Source organism: Homalodisca vitripennis, chromosome 1 (genome assembly GCF_021130785.1).
Source record: "Homalodisca vitripennis isolate AUS2020 chromosome 1, UT_GWSS_2.1, whole genome shotgun sequence".
NCBI classification, from domain to species: domain Eukaryota; kingdom Metazoa; phylum Arthropoda; class Insecta; order Hemiptera; family Cicadellidae; genus Homalodisca; species Homalodisca vitripennis.
In genome coordinates, this window is record NC_060207.1 from 116,290,848 (window position 1) to 116,309,834 (window position 18,987).

General features: G+C 30.6%; 1 protein-coding gene across 2 annotated transcripts in view; it reads right to left on the reverse strand.

Moving 5' to 3' along the window:
- Positions 1-1,317: 1,317 nt before the first annotated feature.
- The window catches only part of LOC124369837 (DENN domain-containing protein 1A-like), a 65,960-nt gene continuing 48,290 nt past the window's right edge, over positions 1,318-18,987 (reverse strand). For both annotated transcript variants that reach the window (XM_046827976.1, XM_046827968.1), the window contains 4 exons: positions 18,784-18,974; positions 18,456-18,621; positions 17,982-18,104; positions 1,318-15,543 (listed from right to left, as the gene is read on the reverse strand). In XM_046827976.1, coding sequence (XP_046683932.1) covers positions 15,190-15,543; positions 17,982-18,104; positions 18,456-18,621; positions 18,784-18,974 — 834 coding nt within the window. In that variant the 3' untranslated portion in view covers positions 1,318-15,189. The remainder of the gene's footprint in view (positions 15,544-17,981; positions 18,105-18,455; positions 18,622-18,783; positions 18,975-18,987) is intronic.

Here is an 18,987-nt window from a genome sequence, read left to right on the forward strand (position 1 = left end):
ATATTCGGCTCATAGAGATGCAGCTGATAGTTATCTGCATATAAATCAACGGTGCCACTTTACACACTTTAGCAGGAAGTCTGATGTGTACAAGTTGAACAAAATTGGGTCAAGGCAGCTTCCTTGAGTTACACCACGCAATTTGAAAAGGGCTGAAATGTCTCATTACCAAATTTTGTTACCTATTGTCTTTCATGCAAATATCTTATCCATGAAACCACACATTCACCAAAGCTATAATAATTCATCTAGGCAAGAAGCATTTCATGACTGATTGAATCAAAGGGTTGAGAATAATCTATCATTACAAGAGAGCTGCATTTGCCTTTATAGCTTAAGCTTCATATAAATCACTAGACAAGTTTGTGAGGGCAGTACATAATCTGAGTCATAATCTGTTTTATTGCTATATTTTCCACAATTTTGACATAGCAGGCAATATGGAGATGGGTCTCAGTCCCAGCTTAATTTGGGGTATTGTAACTTTAGGCAGAGGGCGAACAATACTTTTCTTCCATTCTTTAGGGAAGACACCAGTTTCTAAACATTTATTTACTAAATGAGTAATAGCCCCTAATTCGTGAACATGATGTAAGCTAAAAAAAGTAAGGTACAGTACAATTAATTTAAGTGCCTTTGTATGGAACGTGAGGACAGTTGACGTAACCCGCATGACACTAGTCATGATGTTACCGGTAAAGGTAGTAACATGAGTATCACTCATTAGACTTCAGCTGCATGGTGAACTTGGAACCAACTATAGTTACTGATGTTAATGAGACTGTTAACAAAATCAATGAAGTCACTAAATGTATTGTAGAGGACAGGATTCTTGAATGAGAAAAAAATCACTTAGTATTATTTTTAATTTAAAACTAGTACATTTGTGAAGGAATGTTTGTCAAAATTGGGAAATCAGATAGTATATGCTTTGTAAAGTTTTGATACTGTTCTGTATGCTAATCTAAGATTACCAAATAACAACAGGTCAAATTACTCATTCATGTAATACCAGACTTAACAGAAAAATTTAACCACATAATTTAAAATTGTTTAAAAAGAAAGTTAGTTTTATAGGTACAAAATATATATTTATCAACTGGCTTCATGTTTCTTGCATTGAAGGATGTGTAGGCTAACCAACCACACTTCACAGTCAATGAAATTGGTAACTGAAGAAAAAGTTACTCATCTTTCTAATGAGCTTAAATAAATAAACATTTCTGTCATCTTAAAATATTGTGTAAGTGCATAATTTATATTAAATGTACTTTTAATTTAAAAATTGAATATGTAAGGGTAGAAGGAAATAACATCTACACAGTATGAATTGTATTATAAATCTGTAGTTTATACAAAGATAATATATTCAATGTACATATTTTATTTAAATGACCCATTTACTGGATACACAATGTTGTGCAGATCCCCTGGTGTGGTGACATGCTGCTCACTTATTCCCACACTGCTAAATCACAAGTCTCATCAGTAGTAATTGTCAACAATGGTGCACACACATCTGTGACACTAACAAACTGTAACATGCATTATTTCAAAATCCTCACACTGCTACTTGCACATTACGATCAGTCTAAAATATTCTCATATCGCACGTTTGCAGTTCTTGATATTTTTAACACTATGTTGAGCATCATCTTTATTTCTCATTTAGTCAGTCAATATTACAATACTCTTTCAATTTTGGAAAGAACTGAAAGATAAATTGATGACATCACAGATCCAAAAAGGGGGTACTTACTTATCCAAAAATTCCAACTTATTATTACAAAAAGCTGTAGTAAATAGACCTTGAAGTTAATATCACAAAAAAATGTAAAAGCCCAAACAGTTTTACAACCTTATTTTTGGTTGCAGAATTATGCGAGATGTCTCCTTTTGAAAATATGAATAAAATGCATTCAATACTTCTGAGGCTTTCCATTAAAATAAGTACTTTTTTATATTCAGATAATGAAAAAAAGATGTTGAGTTACTTTGTAAAATACTAATAACAATATTAAAAACACTTAAGTGTTACAATGAATTATTAAACGTATTTTTAAAATGAGAAATCTCATAATCCTACAAATTTAGTATAGCAACCACAATATAGGGTGCAAAAACGTTTTGATATAGATCTTATAAGGATAAAATCAAGATAGCCACCACTTTAGCTGACTAACTTCATAAACTTACAATGACTTCACTGAACATAATAAAAAAGTAACAAAACAGCAAATTTAATACTTTATTCGTAACTTTTCAATGCCATAATATTAAGAGTCGGCTGTAGTGAAACAACTTTCGAGTTACCTTGTTTTACACCATAACAACAACGTTACAATTTAAAATAATTTATAACACTACATACAGAATTATGAGAGACGTCTCATTTTGGAGATATAATTTATATATCCAAATGATTTGTAGTTTTTCTTGTCAAATGTACTCTTTTTGAATATTTAATAAGTTTTTTTCTGAATAATCAATAAAAATATAAAATAAACTAAAAGCGGTTGGATAAATATAAATCATATCTTTAAAATAAGACTTTCCCCATAATTCTACTACTAAAAATAATTTTATAAAAGTTTAACATTGTTCTTATGGCACTAAAGTGAAGATAGCACCTTGAAAATTCAAATTTATCCAAAGTTTAAATTAACTTTAGGCCACAAATGTTAGGACATATTCAAATGAAACCATCAAGATGTATCTAAATAGATGTACATAAAATAAATACATTAAAGCACACTCTCCAAAGCAGATAACATTTTAAGGATTTTACAATACAACAGATATTTATATTTTTTCTTTACTCAAATAAATATATATTCATGTTCAAAACATTTACAATGAAAAATTTCTGAAAACTTACTATTTTTTCAAATTATCCATTGACAATACTAAACTGAAACAAATTCTATTTTTAGATCAGTAGCACATTTTTATGACATCATTATAAATCTATTTTTTTTAAAGCCAGTAACATATTCACTACCATAGCTTACACAAGTTTTCTGTTGCTGGGGTCAGGACATCCGAAATGTGATATTCAGTAGTTAAAGCAAAGTGTTGACTGATAAATGGGGTAACTTGAAATAACGTTTGATTATATCTACTCAAAATAATAGTCAGTAACCGGAATTTAGTTTACTTATCTTCCATTTTTATTTAGCTCTGTGTTAATAAAATTATTTTCACATGGCGAAAGAAAATACATTTTATGACTACATTAAAACATACAAATATAAATAATTTTTAATACATAAAAATTTATTAGTTTTTCTAAACTTAGAGGGTGTGGTACTCTCCTTTATATTTCCTTGCAATCCACCCATGACTCGGAATCAGGGCAACAATTGAATCACAATAATGCTAGAAATAAACAATGTATTTACCAGTCTTTGTGAACTCGTTTTACCTAACCTCATTTGCCTACTTCCTCCCACTCATCTCTGAGGGAATCATTAGTAGTGGTGAGTTTAAATGAGTGAATGTGAAATGTATTCAATACCTACTCCTTTTAAATTAAAATTGAAGACACAGACATACACATTTTATATAATAAAATACCAATGCTGTGTTTTAGCACAAAATAGCAAACATCAATAAGATTTCATTTAACTTAACCCTGGGTCTGGCTGTTGAAATTTCTGTAATGTCATAATTTGCTAGTTGTGCACATCATCATTCAAACCTATGCAGAATGTTTATTTTTAAAGTAAAGTATATACTATCAAATACTTTCTTTTTCACTACATTACGAGGAACATTTATATGCAGTTGGATTATTTATGTGCTTTAATTTAAGATTTGTTTAGTATTACAAATGAAAAAAAAAGAAAAAGCAAATAAAACAATTTAAAAGTAAAGCTTTATAAAAACTAGAAACAATTTTTTTTGCTAATTTTTCAAAATATACAAAATGTCGATCAAAAGGTTTTTAATGAAAACGTTACAGAAATTCCATTTTCCTACAAACTATTTAATACAAAAATTAAATAAGTAACATTTTGCAATGTCATGAAAACACTCTTATTCCCATTAAAAATGTTAGACATTTTAGATATGGTTATTATATTTAGAAACTTTTACTATTATATACCAATCAATTGAAAATTTCATAATGAAAAGTTTGATATTACTTGATACAAACTAAATTCTATAATAAAATAAAAAATAAGAAAATTCTAGTGACTAGTCATTTGACATTATAGAAATGCCGCTCACCGTGTTTTGGACGGATGTCTTTCTTCAGACCAAATAGTAATAAACAGACGTTTGAAATTAATGCTCTTGTTGAGGAATAAATTCTGAAGGCAGTGATGTAACTAACCCTTTTCCCGAACGAAATTTACCGCATCTAAAGTAGAAGACAAAATCCTGTTATCCTGCACTCTTTCGAAGTGGGCAAGCAGGAACGATATACCAACGTTTTGTATTGTAACTGTATAATTTTGTGCGTACTTATTACACATTATTATTCAATAAACAATAAATCAAATTAACTGAGAAACATTCCTATTAATCTGATATCCAACTTGCTCTACTTTAATCTAATTTTCAATAGCAAAATTTTGATTGAAAAGATGACAGCAAAAACAACTAGAGACTAGTTGATAAACATTGGAAAACATTTTTAAGAGATTACAAACTAGTTATTTGACAGATCTAGAGTTAAGGAACACTGAGTGATTTTTATTTCAGTATAAATAACATGACATTAAATAATATAAACTTACGTAAATTAAATCAATTCTATATCACATATAGTGTTTTGTGTAAGTTCACACTTTAATAATAGTACAAATGTTTCACAGCTAAAATCATAGTACACACTAGTACTAGACATAAAACATTTTTATTTGACCTCAGATTTTAATTAGTCCAATTCTTGTTTATTTGGTTGTATTTGAGGTTAGGCTATATTTACGCCTGATTAGAAAAATAACTGAAGAGTATGCTTGAATACAACATTCTAGAGGCTGTCTGTTACATAAACATGTATTTGTCATATCTGAGAAATGTTTGTTATACACATAAGAAAATAAAATGTTATACACATAAGAAAATAAAACTTAATTTAATTATTGTATTTTATTACATAGAGTACACCATTAAATTTAGAATTGACAAGAAAGTTGGCTAAAAGTAACTATTGATATATCTAACTGTGGTGTAGATTAGATGGACAAAAATAAAATATCAGAAATATGTCTAAGTATCAGGCCACTGCACGACAAATAACTGTACTGTCTGGGCAGGTAATTTACACATTCTAAAGAAAAGTATGAATTTAATGTAATGTAATAAATTAAACAACAATATTGTTGGTACATTAAGTTTATTTTTCATATTACAAGCTAACTTATTAACTTTACTTTTGTTGTGATACCTTCTCAAAAACATTCCACATGCATATAAATATATTTAAACATGAAGTTTGTATTCTCTTTAATGTTAAGGAGTGATGCGAATTTGTCATTTTATCAGGATTACCAATTAACCCATGCTAAAAATATGAAATTATCTATGTTTTTGTTTCTTTTAATTTTGTTCTTTTTTTATATAGGAAGTTGTTAATATTTTTAGAAACTGTTTTGAACATGATCACCAATATGTCATTGCATGTATACTAGAGAGACGATAAACCAGAATGTGTTCATCTCAAGTTCCAAGTTATAAGAATTAGATTATAAGAGTCATTTTCTTTTAAACACAAGCCAGACTGTGTCGTTTGTATGTTTCTCTACACGCAACATGGTCTTGACTACTTCATAATAGACTAATTTTGATTACTGTTTCTTACATTGTATTTAAAATTTAATTTGATTAAACTATGTTATAAAACAAGTTTTTAAATAAATATATATTATTACAAGTGTTCTGTTTAAATACATTATAATTAATTAAATATTGTTAGGTTTTAAGAAATAAATGTTTATTATGTTGTAAACTTTCCTGCATAACAAAGTTAGACTTAGTTTCATTCTAAGGTTATAAAATAGTGAACATAAATTCTGTTGTAGGTGTAAGTGCATGATGCTCCGCTTGAGTTTTAGATGTCAATATCAACAGAGAGCATGTTTTTATAGCAATTCTATGGATCCGAAATTCCAATTATCTAAAATAGTCTTGATCCCATCAACTTCATATAATTACCATCTCTAGTGAATAACAATATATTTATATGTATCTTACACTGTTCATATTTGGATTTTTCACTAAAATTTAAAAACATTTCTCTTAATATTTGTACCAGGAAAGCAACCAAATAGCCCATATTTACTAAGATGTTTCTTTACCAAGAACATAGTTTATTAGAGTTATATACAACTTCTTTTAAAGCTTATTGGCAAACAAACCGAAACAACAGAGTATTGAAGAACCTGAAAAAACATAACAAAACATTATTGGACAGACAGACGATTAGCCCTTTGACCTTTTGATCCTAAAATCAGTAGTGTTCTTCTTTGGACCATGGGTTTCAAGTGTTGAGAATCTTTCTGTCAATTTTTATCGCACAGACAGACAGACAGATGGACTTCCCTTTGACTTTTGACCCAAAAATTAATAGTCCTCTTCCTAAGTTTCAAGTCTCTAGTACCTTTCTATCGAGAGTTATCATACAGATGAACATAAATGGCACCATCTTAAGAAGGTCCTGCCCATGCCCTTAATAATAGTTGTCTGATCAGTAAATGTGAAATAACTAGCATCAAAATCTGTTATTCTCCTGCCAATATCGTGGTGTGTTTTATCCAGTTCCATTTCTCTATAACTAATACATCCAATAGCAGCAGATTCACAGCTAGCACTTGTCTCAGACAATGGGAATTTTTACACATACAGAACAGTTCAGCAGAATTGCTATTTTTAATAATTTGTATAAGGTATTATGTATTTGCATGTAACCTTAACTCATTAAACATGAAGACAGAACAGGCAGGAATGTCAACAAATGATAACTCTACAATGATTTCACGAATAATAACATTACATGTTCAATGTACCAAAGTGTACCTGCAGCACCAATAATGACCAAAATTTTATACTAGTAGGTAACAATAATTTCATACAAAAATAATAAATTTTGTTTGTACTATTATAAACGTTTAAGAAGTCAAAAATATTGTCCCAGATACAAAATTTGGGGAAGACAAGAAAATGCTAAAATATTTATACTAAAATTAAGATACGAGTTAATTACAGAAAGAGTTGGAAATGAAAATACAGAGTTCCTTAATATAAGCTGTTAACAATACAAACAGACAGACACTGAGCAAACACCCTCAATATTATAGAGAAGAACAGTTCAGTGCTAGGGTAACTTATAGAGTTCTCCATCGCAGTGAATGTGTTAATTCAACATCTTTTTAGTGCAAAGTGCTACCCGTAAATGAAGTAAATTGACTTAACTGATCAATAGAAATTAAATGTTCAGATCATAAACAAATGGAATACAAGAAATTACTTAATGTATTACATTTGAAATACATACCTAAAATCATTAATGCTTATGCAGTCTTAGCTTTTCAAGAAAACTCAACATTCAATTCATGTTTAACCCTTTGGAGACCAACTTCCGATGTATATTGGAAGTTGTTAATAGTAGCGAATACGAAAAACTTCTTATATATCAGAATTTTTGAATGAAATGTTTGTTATTTATTCAATGACACATTTCAATTGAATTTTCACGAAAAAGTCTAAATAAGTAATTAAAGTAACAAAATATAATGATTTTGATAATAGTATTTGACTCTTTTAATGCTTATTCTATGTTTGTATACATGCAATGTCAGCAATCTGTTTCCTCAATGGTCAGACTACGTGCCAGATGCCACTTCTTGGGTGTAAACAGTGGTACTTTGGTATTATCCGGGGGCCACTACTTTTGGACAAATTTTCCTTATCGGGGACCAAAATAAATTAAAGTATTAAAAAGAAAATAAATTTACGCCATTATGATGAATGGTTGTCGTATTCTGCCTCCCAAAAAGAAGTGATGTCGGCAAGAATTGAGTTGAGGCGATTTGGCAACAGGAAGTATGACTTATCAGGTACCATTGTGCCATTGTGATTTGTATATAGTTTTGTGAATTTTAATTTGTATATAGTTTTTGTAAAATCACGCAGTCAATCCGGTTTTACCGGTCATCGACGGAGCTACCAAGTATCAAGTAAGTACTTTTCCAATTCCTTATGAAACAAGTAAAGTACTAGTAACATATAATGGTTTATTTTGGTCCCCATCAAGAAAAACTCGTTCAAAAATAGTGGCCTCCGGATAATACTAAAGTACTCACACAGTTGCTAAGATGTGTTTACATCGTGAATAGCGTTATTTACGTTGTGTTACTTATTTCTGTGTTTTGTTTGATTTACATGAAGGACAATGAGTCAGTGTACTGAACTATCTGGAAAACATTTGGTTTAGTTCCTTTGAGTCCAATTGTATCCATCCATTGTTGGAAAACACTGCATTTAGGATTTTGTACAAAATGTATATAAATATATAATATTCCTAACTGAAAATTTTCTTGAGAGTTCTTTTTGAAGTTTTATATAAAAATATTCACTGCTAGAATACATATGGCTTTATGCTTCAAAATGTTTTATCATTAGCCAAGAGAGGTATGAAACTATTTTTTTCTAACATTTCAAATTTACAATACTTATTCTAAGTATTAAAAAATTCATACTAATTTTTTTGTAAGTAAATTCTGGTAGCCCATTTTATAATATAAAATGTAAAAAACAACATTTAAAAGATTTGATTTGTGTTTCCTAAAATATATCCATTTCTCTGAAATTCTACAAATACCATAAAAATAGCCCTGCATTTCTGGTTAGCTTTTTGTAATATAGACTGGTCTCAAAAGGATTAAAATGAGTACATTATGTCCTACAGATTAAAGTAATCAATTCACACTAGAAAAGCCAACAATTATAATTTGGTTTGAAAATTTAAAAGGAAACGCAACGATTGAACATCGAAAAAATATATATTTAATACTTTGAGTGTCATGGTTTTGACAATATAAAACATGCATAAAGCTAATGTCAACTATTTCTCTATAATAATTAAAATTTAACTGTAATCCAGTCTTATAATCGTATCAAAATATTCAATATGTTCCAATCTATCAGTATATGGGAGTTTTATATTGATTTATTTCTCTTTTATCCCTGAATTGCTACACCATTGTGACAATCTTTTCTTCTGACAGTGGTAGCGAACGTTCTAATGTTTTTACTAAGACTGTACTGTTATTTACATAATTTTGTGTTTTGCTAAAAATAAGCATTCAACAAAGTATAAACACTATAGTATATTTTGTTTTATAATAACGCTGTAAATAAATTCTTTTTGAAGCATAAACATATTAGTTTTTTTCTAGTAACTGCCCAAGTGAAACTTTTATAGGAGCATTGATTTTGTTTTTAGCATACAAAACATCATGAAATGAACTTATAAGCAATTATAAAAATGTTGACAACAAGATTAGTACTCTACAAGTACTTGATGAGAGTGTATGTTCTGTATCTTTCATTACCAGTAAACAATGTGGTAGCAGTGTTTTATTTAGAGTATATATTACAATGCGTTTAGTGTTTATATCTCAAAAACGTATATTGTATTTGAATTTTATTTAAATTTTTATATTATTCTATGTAGTAGAGCTATGATACATTTAAAAACATGATGTATATAACAAATTAATTTAAAATGTATTAAATTTCACATGTATTAATATGTATTCTATTCTAGAAACTATTCTTAATAAATTAAAAAAAAAATTACTAACTATTTGGTATTAGTCCTTACTCTAACTCTTGAATTTTGAAGTAAAATTTTACTTTTGGTAGCATTACATACAAATTCAGTTCAGAATGTGTATAATATACAAAACATATTTTTCATGACATTTCATACGCATAATTCAAAAACATTTAAAATATATTAGGAAACACAATAAACTCAACTTAACTTTTTATAAAATACATGTTTAATGTTGTTATATTTTTTTTTTCAACAATGTCACATTCTTACTAAAGAATCAAATAAACTTTTATGAAAATCTGTTAGATAGCTGTTACACAGTATTTTCCCTCCTAAATGCAAATTTATAGAATACAGCCCAGACTTAATGCATGTGACATTGGCATGCCATGGCACTCAAAGTGTTAAAAATATTTCTAAGATATGTTTTTAGACTTAATTTAAAATAATTTATGTTATGATGAAAAATTCATACTTTAGTCTTATTAAAATATACGATAGTTACAAATATATAATGCAGTATTTTACACAATATTTACAACTATTTTGTTATATTATACAAAATTACATTTGTAGAACATGTACTAAATAGATGTGAATCAATTTACAATAATGTACACTAAGAGTTCTATTGACTAGTTTTACCACAACATGCAATCATTCTTTTTGTTATTTTAAAATGTCAATCCAGCACCTAACAGTGCAACCTTTGGATTTACCTAACTTTGTGCGTTTTAATATGTAAGTTGAACAGAAAAAAATTGTGTTGAGGTACTTTTTGAGTTTGACAAGGAACAACCACTGCTTATTGTAATACATTGCACATATTATTATAAAGATCTATGTGTTATGTCCATTTTACTAGTTACTAACAGTTTAATTCAAATTGCCATCATTCTTTATTGCTTTCCACTAAGAAACTCCATAAATATTAAAAGAATATGAAAGTGTGAGAGTGATAAATCAAGAATGGTAAAGTAATTTCCATTAAAACTTGTCCAGTTGTATCATCTTAATTGCAACATGAGACTAAGCTACTGTGAGGTAAAATGATGCTTCTTACAGTTTTAAGAGACATAAATAAACTGTAGTAAGATTTAGCAATACTTCTCAACTTTTAATGTCATTCATTACACGTTACAAAATGGCTTTGTTGATACATTTAGCAGAACAAACTTCTTTTATGAATAAAAATCGAACGATGCTATGAACTTCATAGCTGGGAGGGATAGTTAATTAACAGGGTAACAAAAGAAGTAACATAAATAAACAATCATCACAGCACAGTCAGTGTTCAAATGTACTTATAGGACAGGGAGGGAGAGGGAATGTGAAAGGCTGACCTTGAATTGGCATCAATTTAAAACCTGAATACAAATATATGTATAATTGTTTCTTATATAACAAACTATTCTTGTTCATTATTTCAATCTTGGACAGTTATATTTAACAAATAAGTGTTAAAGCAAAATAGTCTACTTATATGAATTAATGGCAAATGACCTTTTTTACTTGAGCAAATTATGGGTTTCCTTTAAAAAGAAACAACATTTTTCTTACCCTTAATAATATTGATAGTTAAAAAAATCACAATAAAATCTAAACTAAATTTTAAACTGGTATACATACTGTGAGAGGTTTACTCTGCATCAATTCTCTAATTTTAAAAACGAATCAGCTGCTGTAAAAGAATTTGGATGTAAACATGGTTTACTAAATCATAATTTGGCAATTTTCTCAAATCATATCAGCACTTTTAATCCATCACGGATCACTAATTAAATGTCTCGTCATGCAGCACTGTCCCTAGTGGCAGTGACGAGCTCAGGTCAAAAAGCTAATAGTTATAATTTTACATCATAAAAGCTCTAACAATGTCTTGTAGGCTGCATCTACGTAGAATGTCTATGTAGAAGTTCTACATTGTAATTGTATTTTAGCTTCTACATACAATTGCAATTTATAGAATATTTACAAAATGTATTTGATAAAACTAAAGAAAGACCGTTGCTATTCAGTAGACTAGTAAACACGTTCACACAGCCTACAAGACATTGTTAGAGCTTTTATGATGTAAAATTATAGCTATTAGCTTTTTGACCTGAGATCGTCACTGCCACTAGGGACAGTGCTGCATGACGAGACATTTAATTAGTGATCCGTGATGGGTTAAAAGTGCTTATATGATTTGAGAGAATTGCCAAATTATGATTCAGCTAAATTTACTCTCTGATATGTAGCACTACTGATCTATTATTTGAGCAGTTTTTACAACAGTAACTAGACATTTTATCGAAAATGTTGTTATAAACATCTGTAGTAAAAAGTTACCTTTGGAATGTGTTTACCCTACAACATTGACAACAATAAAGAAGAAATGGTAGCACAATCTTTGTTACTATTCAATTTATTATTTTTTTGTTAGCTGTAAGAAAATTTTACAATAGTTCATGAAATAATGTATTGTATACCTTTTTTAAGTATCCAGATGAATTCAGTTCAATGTACATGTAAGTTGAGTATAAAAAAGGGTAGTTTAATGGGGCACACTATTATTGTTCTGCTGTAAAAGTACAACTTAATTCATGCCTGCTGGTACAAGTGCGGTCAAACAAATAGTTCCGCAAAGGGTTAAGATACAAGAAACACCATTTTATATTTTAGCTAGAACAAAGTTAACTTCTCTTAATAAAGGTTATGTTTTAATTAATTACCTTTGATCTTTTAAATGTACATCTAGATTGTATTTCAGAGATAAACATAGTCAAAGTTTTTCTACAATTAGAATGATTGAAAAAAAGTTGTGTCAGAGTAAATGAAATTGAAAACACTGAAAAAAATGTAATAGGTCATACCTATATATTACTGCTTATATTTTTCAGTAGGGAAAATTTTAAAAATCAACAGGACAGAGATTCAATCAGCCAAAAAATCTTATTCCACAGCTTTCACTACTCTAAGCAACCATTTCAGACTGTCAGAACTTGAAATGTTCCTTATGCTAAACCTTTTGAAGAAAGCTCATTATTTTTGTACATTAGTTAACTGTTCACCATGTTCATTAATAAATTCTTACAACTGTAGGTAAATTTGATGTTTCATTTATGGATTCAGTATGTCTTTTTTATTGTTTAATTTAAAGATAAATGTGTATTATTATTAAGATAAAATGTGTAAAAATACCAAAATATATAGAAATATTTTAATGCCTAAACTATAACTACAAATATATTAATTGAATATTCCAGAAAAGGAAAGCAATTGACAATAATACAAATATGTCGTGCCTTTGACCAAGTTCTTCATGCTTGTTAATGTCTCTTAAAATTTAGTAACTATGAACTTCACTTCTAAAATCCTGTCATTGGCAAAAATCTGTTTGAGATTTTGATGGACTCATTGAACTAATGGAATAAATTTTGTAAATAAAAAGGTAAAAATACTGTACAGTCTACATCAACCAAGGTTTACAGCTTTTTCTTTACAGTACAGAAAGCTGAAAAACTGTCATTGACTAAGTTGTATTTAATTGAGCGATAAAAAATGTAATATATTCAGCAGGATAAAGATATGTAGTTCATGTTTCAAACACAGAAAACTCAATTGTACCAATATTTTGCCTAGAGCATATAATATTTCTTTCAAAATGAGAAACTAAAATTTACCTAATCTAGACGGTGTTATATCCAGGTTACCAGTTATTCAAGTGTTTTGTTTTACAACTTAAATTGTTCAGACCCTAGGAAATAATTAAAACAAAATACAAGAGACATTTTTATATTAGAAATTATTTTTTCACTTAATAGGATGCAATGTAAAGGTCAGAGAAGTAAAAAGAATTCTTCAAAATAACAAAACAAACTTTTTTAATTCTAATGATACTTATTATTTTGTCGCTTACCAGTGGAGAAAACTCTAGTATTTTTTATAATATCGAGATAAAAAAATAAATGGTAAATAATCATACTATTTTGAAACAAAATTCATCTACTAATTCATCTACAAAATTCAATACATATTGTACAAGGATTACAAAACATTATGCAAATTTTAACATATTTAAAACGGAAATATTGGAATTGGAAGCACAGTATTACTTTATTTTTACATACACTAATTCTTGCTTTTTCCATCAGTAACTATACAATTGTATTTAAATTGAATTTATTACATATGCCAAATAGTACAAAATTTAACCAGTCTAAAAAATAGAATCAGACTATAATACAATATTTTTTTACTAATAACGATAACACTATCACAAATAAATAACAATATATAATAAAATGTGTAATCATAACAAACAAAACAGAAGGTATATACAATCAATCTTTTACATAAATAAAAGTATATTTAGCTAAAACAAACCTAACAGGTTCATTTCTTAAAACTAAACTTAAAAGTAAAAACCTTGCTATAATTGTTTTGATCTTTCACAGAATTAAATTTAAACCGGTTTAAAATTAATCCGCTTGAACTCAAATTGTGCATTAAATTCTTTAAAATAATTACAAACTATAATCATTTTGATGTTTGAATGAATAACTTTTCATGTTCCACATTAAATTTATTAATATTAACTGGTTAAAACAGATGCCATTTTTTGAATATCGCAATGAATACTTAGTTTATTTGAAAATCACAAAATGAGTATAAACGGTTCATAACAGCCCCACATATTATTGCATTACGATTACACAAACATAGGAGAAAATCAGAAATGACAATGATGTCTAAATGCTTGAAACAGTTTCAGGCTTGACAGTACATGAGAGTTGGCTGATAAGTAATGTATGCATACTGATATCTGCAGAAATATTTGTCTTGACTCATCACACAAAGAAATAATTCTTGTTATTTACAGCAAATATCATTCAATGCACTCAAGATATTGTTTAGAACGGTATATGGAAATAGGTCAAATGATAACAGTTTGTAATTGAAATTAGGGCAATATGGAGTTATCAGGTTTTTGCCAGTCTCCAAATAAACCAAAATCAATTACAACTCAAATAGAAAGACTTTACAAAAATTTATTCTTGAGGATTTAGCACCATAATTTTTATCTTCTATGAACCTGAATAGAGTATTTAATGAAGATGGAAGATTATTATTTTATTGATAAATAAACCAAGCAAGTAAGTCCTAATTTCAAAGTCAATCATAAGATTTCTTACAACATATAGCTTCCCAAAAAATGTAGACTATACTGTAATTTGCCAAGTTTACATAATTTTTAAGGTAAAGATTTTTAAATTAATAAACTGTTTGAGTTAACTCATTCTCCTCATATATGCAAACACATAACAGATCAGCCTCCCCTCGTAGCTTTGAAACACGACTTTTCCATTTAACTTTTCTGCTAATCCTAATCTTCAGTTACACCAGTGCAAGAATTGTTAATCAAACTTGGTCCAGTTGTGTTGTGAAGGAGTTAGGCCAAGACTGTGTGCCGGGGTCGACTGTACACTCAAACTGTTGGACTGTACACTCAAACTGTTGGACTGTATGTTCAAACTGTTAAAATCCAGCCCATACTCCTTGAGTAGGTCCAGATCACGATGGCGAGAGTCTTGTGGGAGGTGCTGGGGTGTGAAGTATGGGTAGAGAGGGTTGGTCAGACTCAGTCCCCGCCTTTCACTCCCGACTTCCGAACTTGTCCCGGTCTCCTGGTCCCTGTCCTTTGACAACAAAGGGTCAAAGTCATCGACACTGCTTTCAGAGTCCAGGCGGATCAGGTTTGTCTCTTCATTCTATAACCGATAAAAAAAAGAAAAGGTTCAAACAGATCTTATTTTACAACACAGCACTAGAACCAAGAAGCTCTGTATAACAAAATGTGAAGACCAATGGTTTGTAATGATTTCCAAACGCCAACAAATGGCTGGACTGACAGGCTGGTCGAGAAGGAATTGCTCAGTGTGCACCCACTTAGACCAACCACGTTTACATTGCTTGAGTGATAAAAATCTTAACAAAGGTTTAATGATAAAAGCTCAAGCTAAAATATTGAAAGTTCAGCCTAAGTCAGCTTGAAAATAAATGACTGCATACTTTATTCACTAAATGAATCAAGAATAAATTACAGAAAACAAATCTACATTCATAATAATCAATGAACACATTTGACGTTGTGTCATGAAATCACAACATGACATCCTTTGTTGCCGGCTGGTATGTTGTGATTTCACAATGAGTGAGGTAGGTATTACACAATGTGACCTCATGATACGAGGGCTGCTATTTATATTTGTGGCCTAAGAATGAAAACACAAGCATTTAAAGACAAAATCTATTTTATTGTTTTTCAAAATATTCTCCATGAAGATCAATACACTTTACCATGCGTTGGAACCAATTTTCAAAGCACTTTTTCCACTTCGATTTAGGTACTTCTAAAACATGGGTTTTGAATACAGAAACTGCTTCTTCAGGTGTAGAAAACCGTTGTCCACGTAGTTTTTTCTTGATGTTCGGAAACAAAAAGAAGTCATTAGGTGCCAAATCAGGGCTGTACGGCGGATGACCCATCAATTCAATGTTTTGCCTTGTCAAAAACTCCATTGTTTCAGCCGATCGGTGGCAGCTCGCATCGTCGTGATGCAGAATGATGCGTCTTTTCTTTGACTTTTCCCGAAGTTTCTCAAAGACTTCTGGCAAACAAATAGTGGTGTACCATTCCGAATTAACCGTCTTACGTTGCTCTAATGCCACAGTCGCCACATGACCGGTTATAACGAAGAAACAGGCAACCATTTGCTTTGATGTGCTTCTTCCACGAACAACTTTGGTTGGATTTGGCTCTTCTTGAAAGACCCATACGGTAGATTGCTGTTTTGTTTTAGGATCATATGAGTATATCCATGATTCGTCACCTGTGCAGATATTATAAACTGCTTTTGATGCACCTTGAGCGAATTTCTGCAACATTTTCTTGCACCAATCAACACGAGCATCCTTTTGCGCGTTCATGCAAGATCTTATTGATGCTTGTCATACTAATGCATAAAGAAGCCTCAATCTCGCGATATGTTACATGACGATCATGTTTTATCAGGTCATGCACAGCATCGACGTTTTCTGGTACAACAACCGTTGTTGGACGACCTTCACGGGATTCGTACTTGAGTGATTGTCGGCCACGATTGAATTCGTTACACCAGTTTTTAATGGTGCTGTAAGAAGGTGCTTCATTACCATATAAGGAATTAAGTTCATCTAAGCACTGTTGTCATGTCAGGCCACGTCGAAAGTTATGAAAAATTATTGCACGAAAATGTTCACGAGTTAATTCCATTTTCTCCTAAGATCACTTTTTCAACGTGCTATCACTAACACTAACAACAATAAAATGACAAAATGTTTTCGTTGAGGTTATGTTTAACAATGTGAAGGTTGCACTGGAAACATCAGCTGGTGCCTCGCAGCAATCAGTGTTGCCAAGGCCAGAAATATAAATAGCAACCCTTGTATCTGACAATGTGAAACATATCCTTCAGTGCAAACCAATTTAGCTGTTAAGTGAACCTGCACCTTGTCAGGCCCCTAGGTACACTACATATGTTCTGCACCTAAAGTAGTCTGATTGTCTGCAATTTTATTTTGTAATATTGTGCTTTTAATAATAACTATTAGTTTTTTATATCTTAGCTGGCACTGATAGAAGCATGTCTAGTTATTCCAAAGAATCAGAAGACTCCCAAACAATTCAGGTGATGAGATGTGGCCGGTAGTTGAAAATAAGTGACCTTGAGTAGGACAATACAGCTTACAATCCCTTTTAATTTCATAAATGTATTCTATATACTAAAGTACTTCATTGTATAGTACATTCAAAGTAATTCTTTCTCTAAGTTAAATATGTACAGTATTGTAAAATAAATTGTGTTTTGTCAGTAAAAATCTGAATTTAAGTGAATGGTTTTATCTAAAGTCCTGATATCATGTTTTCATATTTTATTATAAGAGATCATACATGAATCATTTGGAGTAGGTTATAGATGTTTTTCAGTTCCTTGTGTGATAACCATTCATAATGGCAAGATTTCACGCAATTATGATTTTTAGAATCTTATAATGGTAAGTTATATCATTATTTTAGTAGGCTATTCAGTAGAAATATAATTTTAGATTTAGCACTGATGTGTTAATAACATATGTAGTGATGAAACCAATGAGTTGAAATACCCACCTTTGGATGGGACCGAGTAGGAGGGGGCAGCCTGGTAGGGTTGAAAGGAGGGCCTCCAAACAAGTCAGTAGCACTGGCCTGACCTTCTCCAGGAAAACTTTCCAGACTACGGACAGGCTTCAGCTGCAGATCAAATTCAATACCATTGATTAACTTCTTATAAACAGACCAACATAACAGATGATGTGTTAGCAGTCAGTATTGATGTTATATTAAATCCTTATTATTCTAAAAATAATCAATAACAGTAACTGCCATATCAAATAATATTTAATTATGAATTATGAAGTAAAGTTTAGAATCATGTTTGCATTATCTATGTGGCTGAGTAGGGCTAAAAAACATGTTAAGTGTAATATTGTAAAGAAAGGAGCCTGGTTCCAGAATGTTTGACCACAAACACATTGTCCAACATTGATTGAAACATTGATGAAATATTTTTTTAAATTTTAACACTGCTCCTGCATAACTCACAGTTCGGTCCACTGTGGGAGATTCAGCAGTGCTGCTGGAACCAGGAGAGGAACAGTGACGGAAGATGACATCCTGGAGGTCACCCATCAAGTCCATGTCTAGAGGAGACAAGTTCAGACCACAGTTCTCTGGTGAGGAAGGACTCAAGGGGCTGTACTGGTTACGGCTATAACAGGCATGGAACAGTGTGGAATTAAATGCAAGAAGACCTGCATTTCTTACAAGTTTGTATTTACTGCTTTTGTCATCTGTCCAACGAGAGTGCAATATTCTACATTAGAAGATATCCACACATTTCCATATTCATACTTGACTACTCCCTACTTACCCATCAGGACCTGCACTTAGCCGCTGCTTGATGCTTAGATCTCGTCGGTAAGAGGTGGTGGCTGATGTGATGAAAGTAGTGTGGGGACGGGGTCTTGCAGCTACAGGAGGAGACTCAGGAGACGGAGTGTCACGGAACCGAGACCTGATGCCCTTGTACGCCTTACCCACATTCTTCCCCCGCTCCTTCACCTAGCAACACATA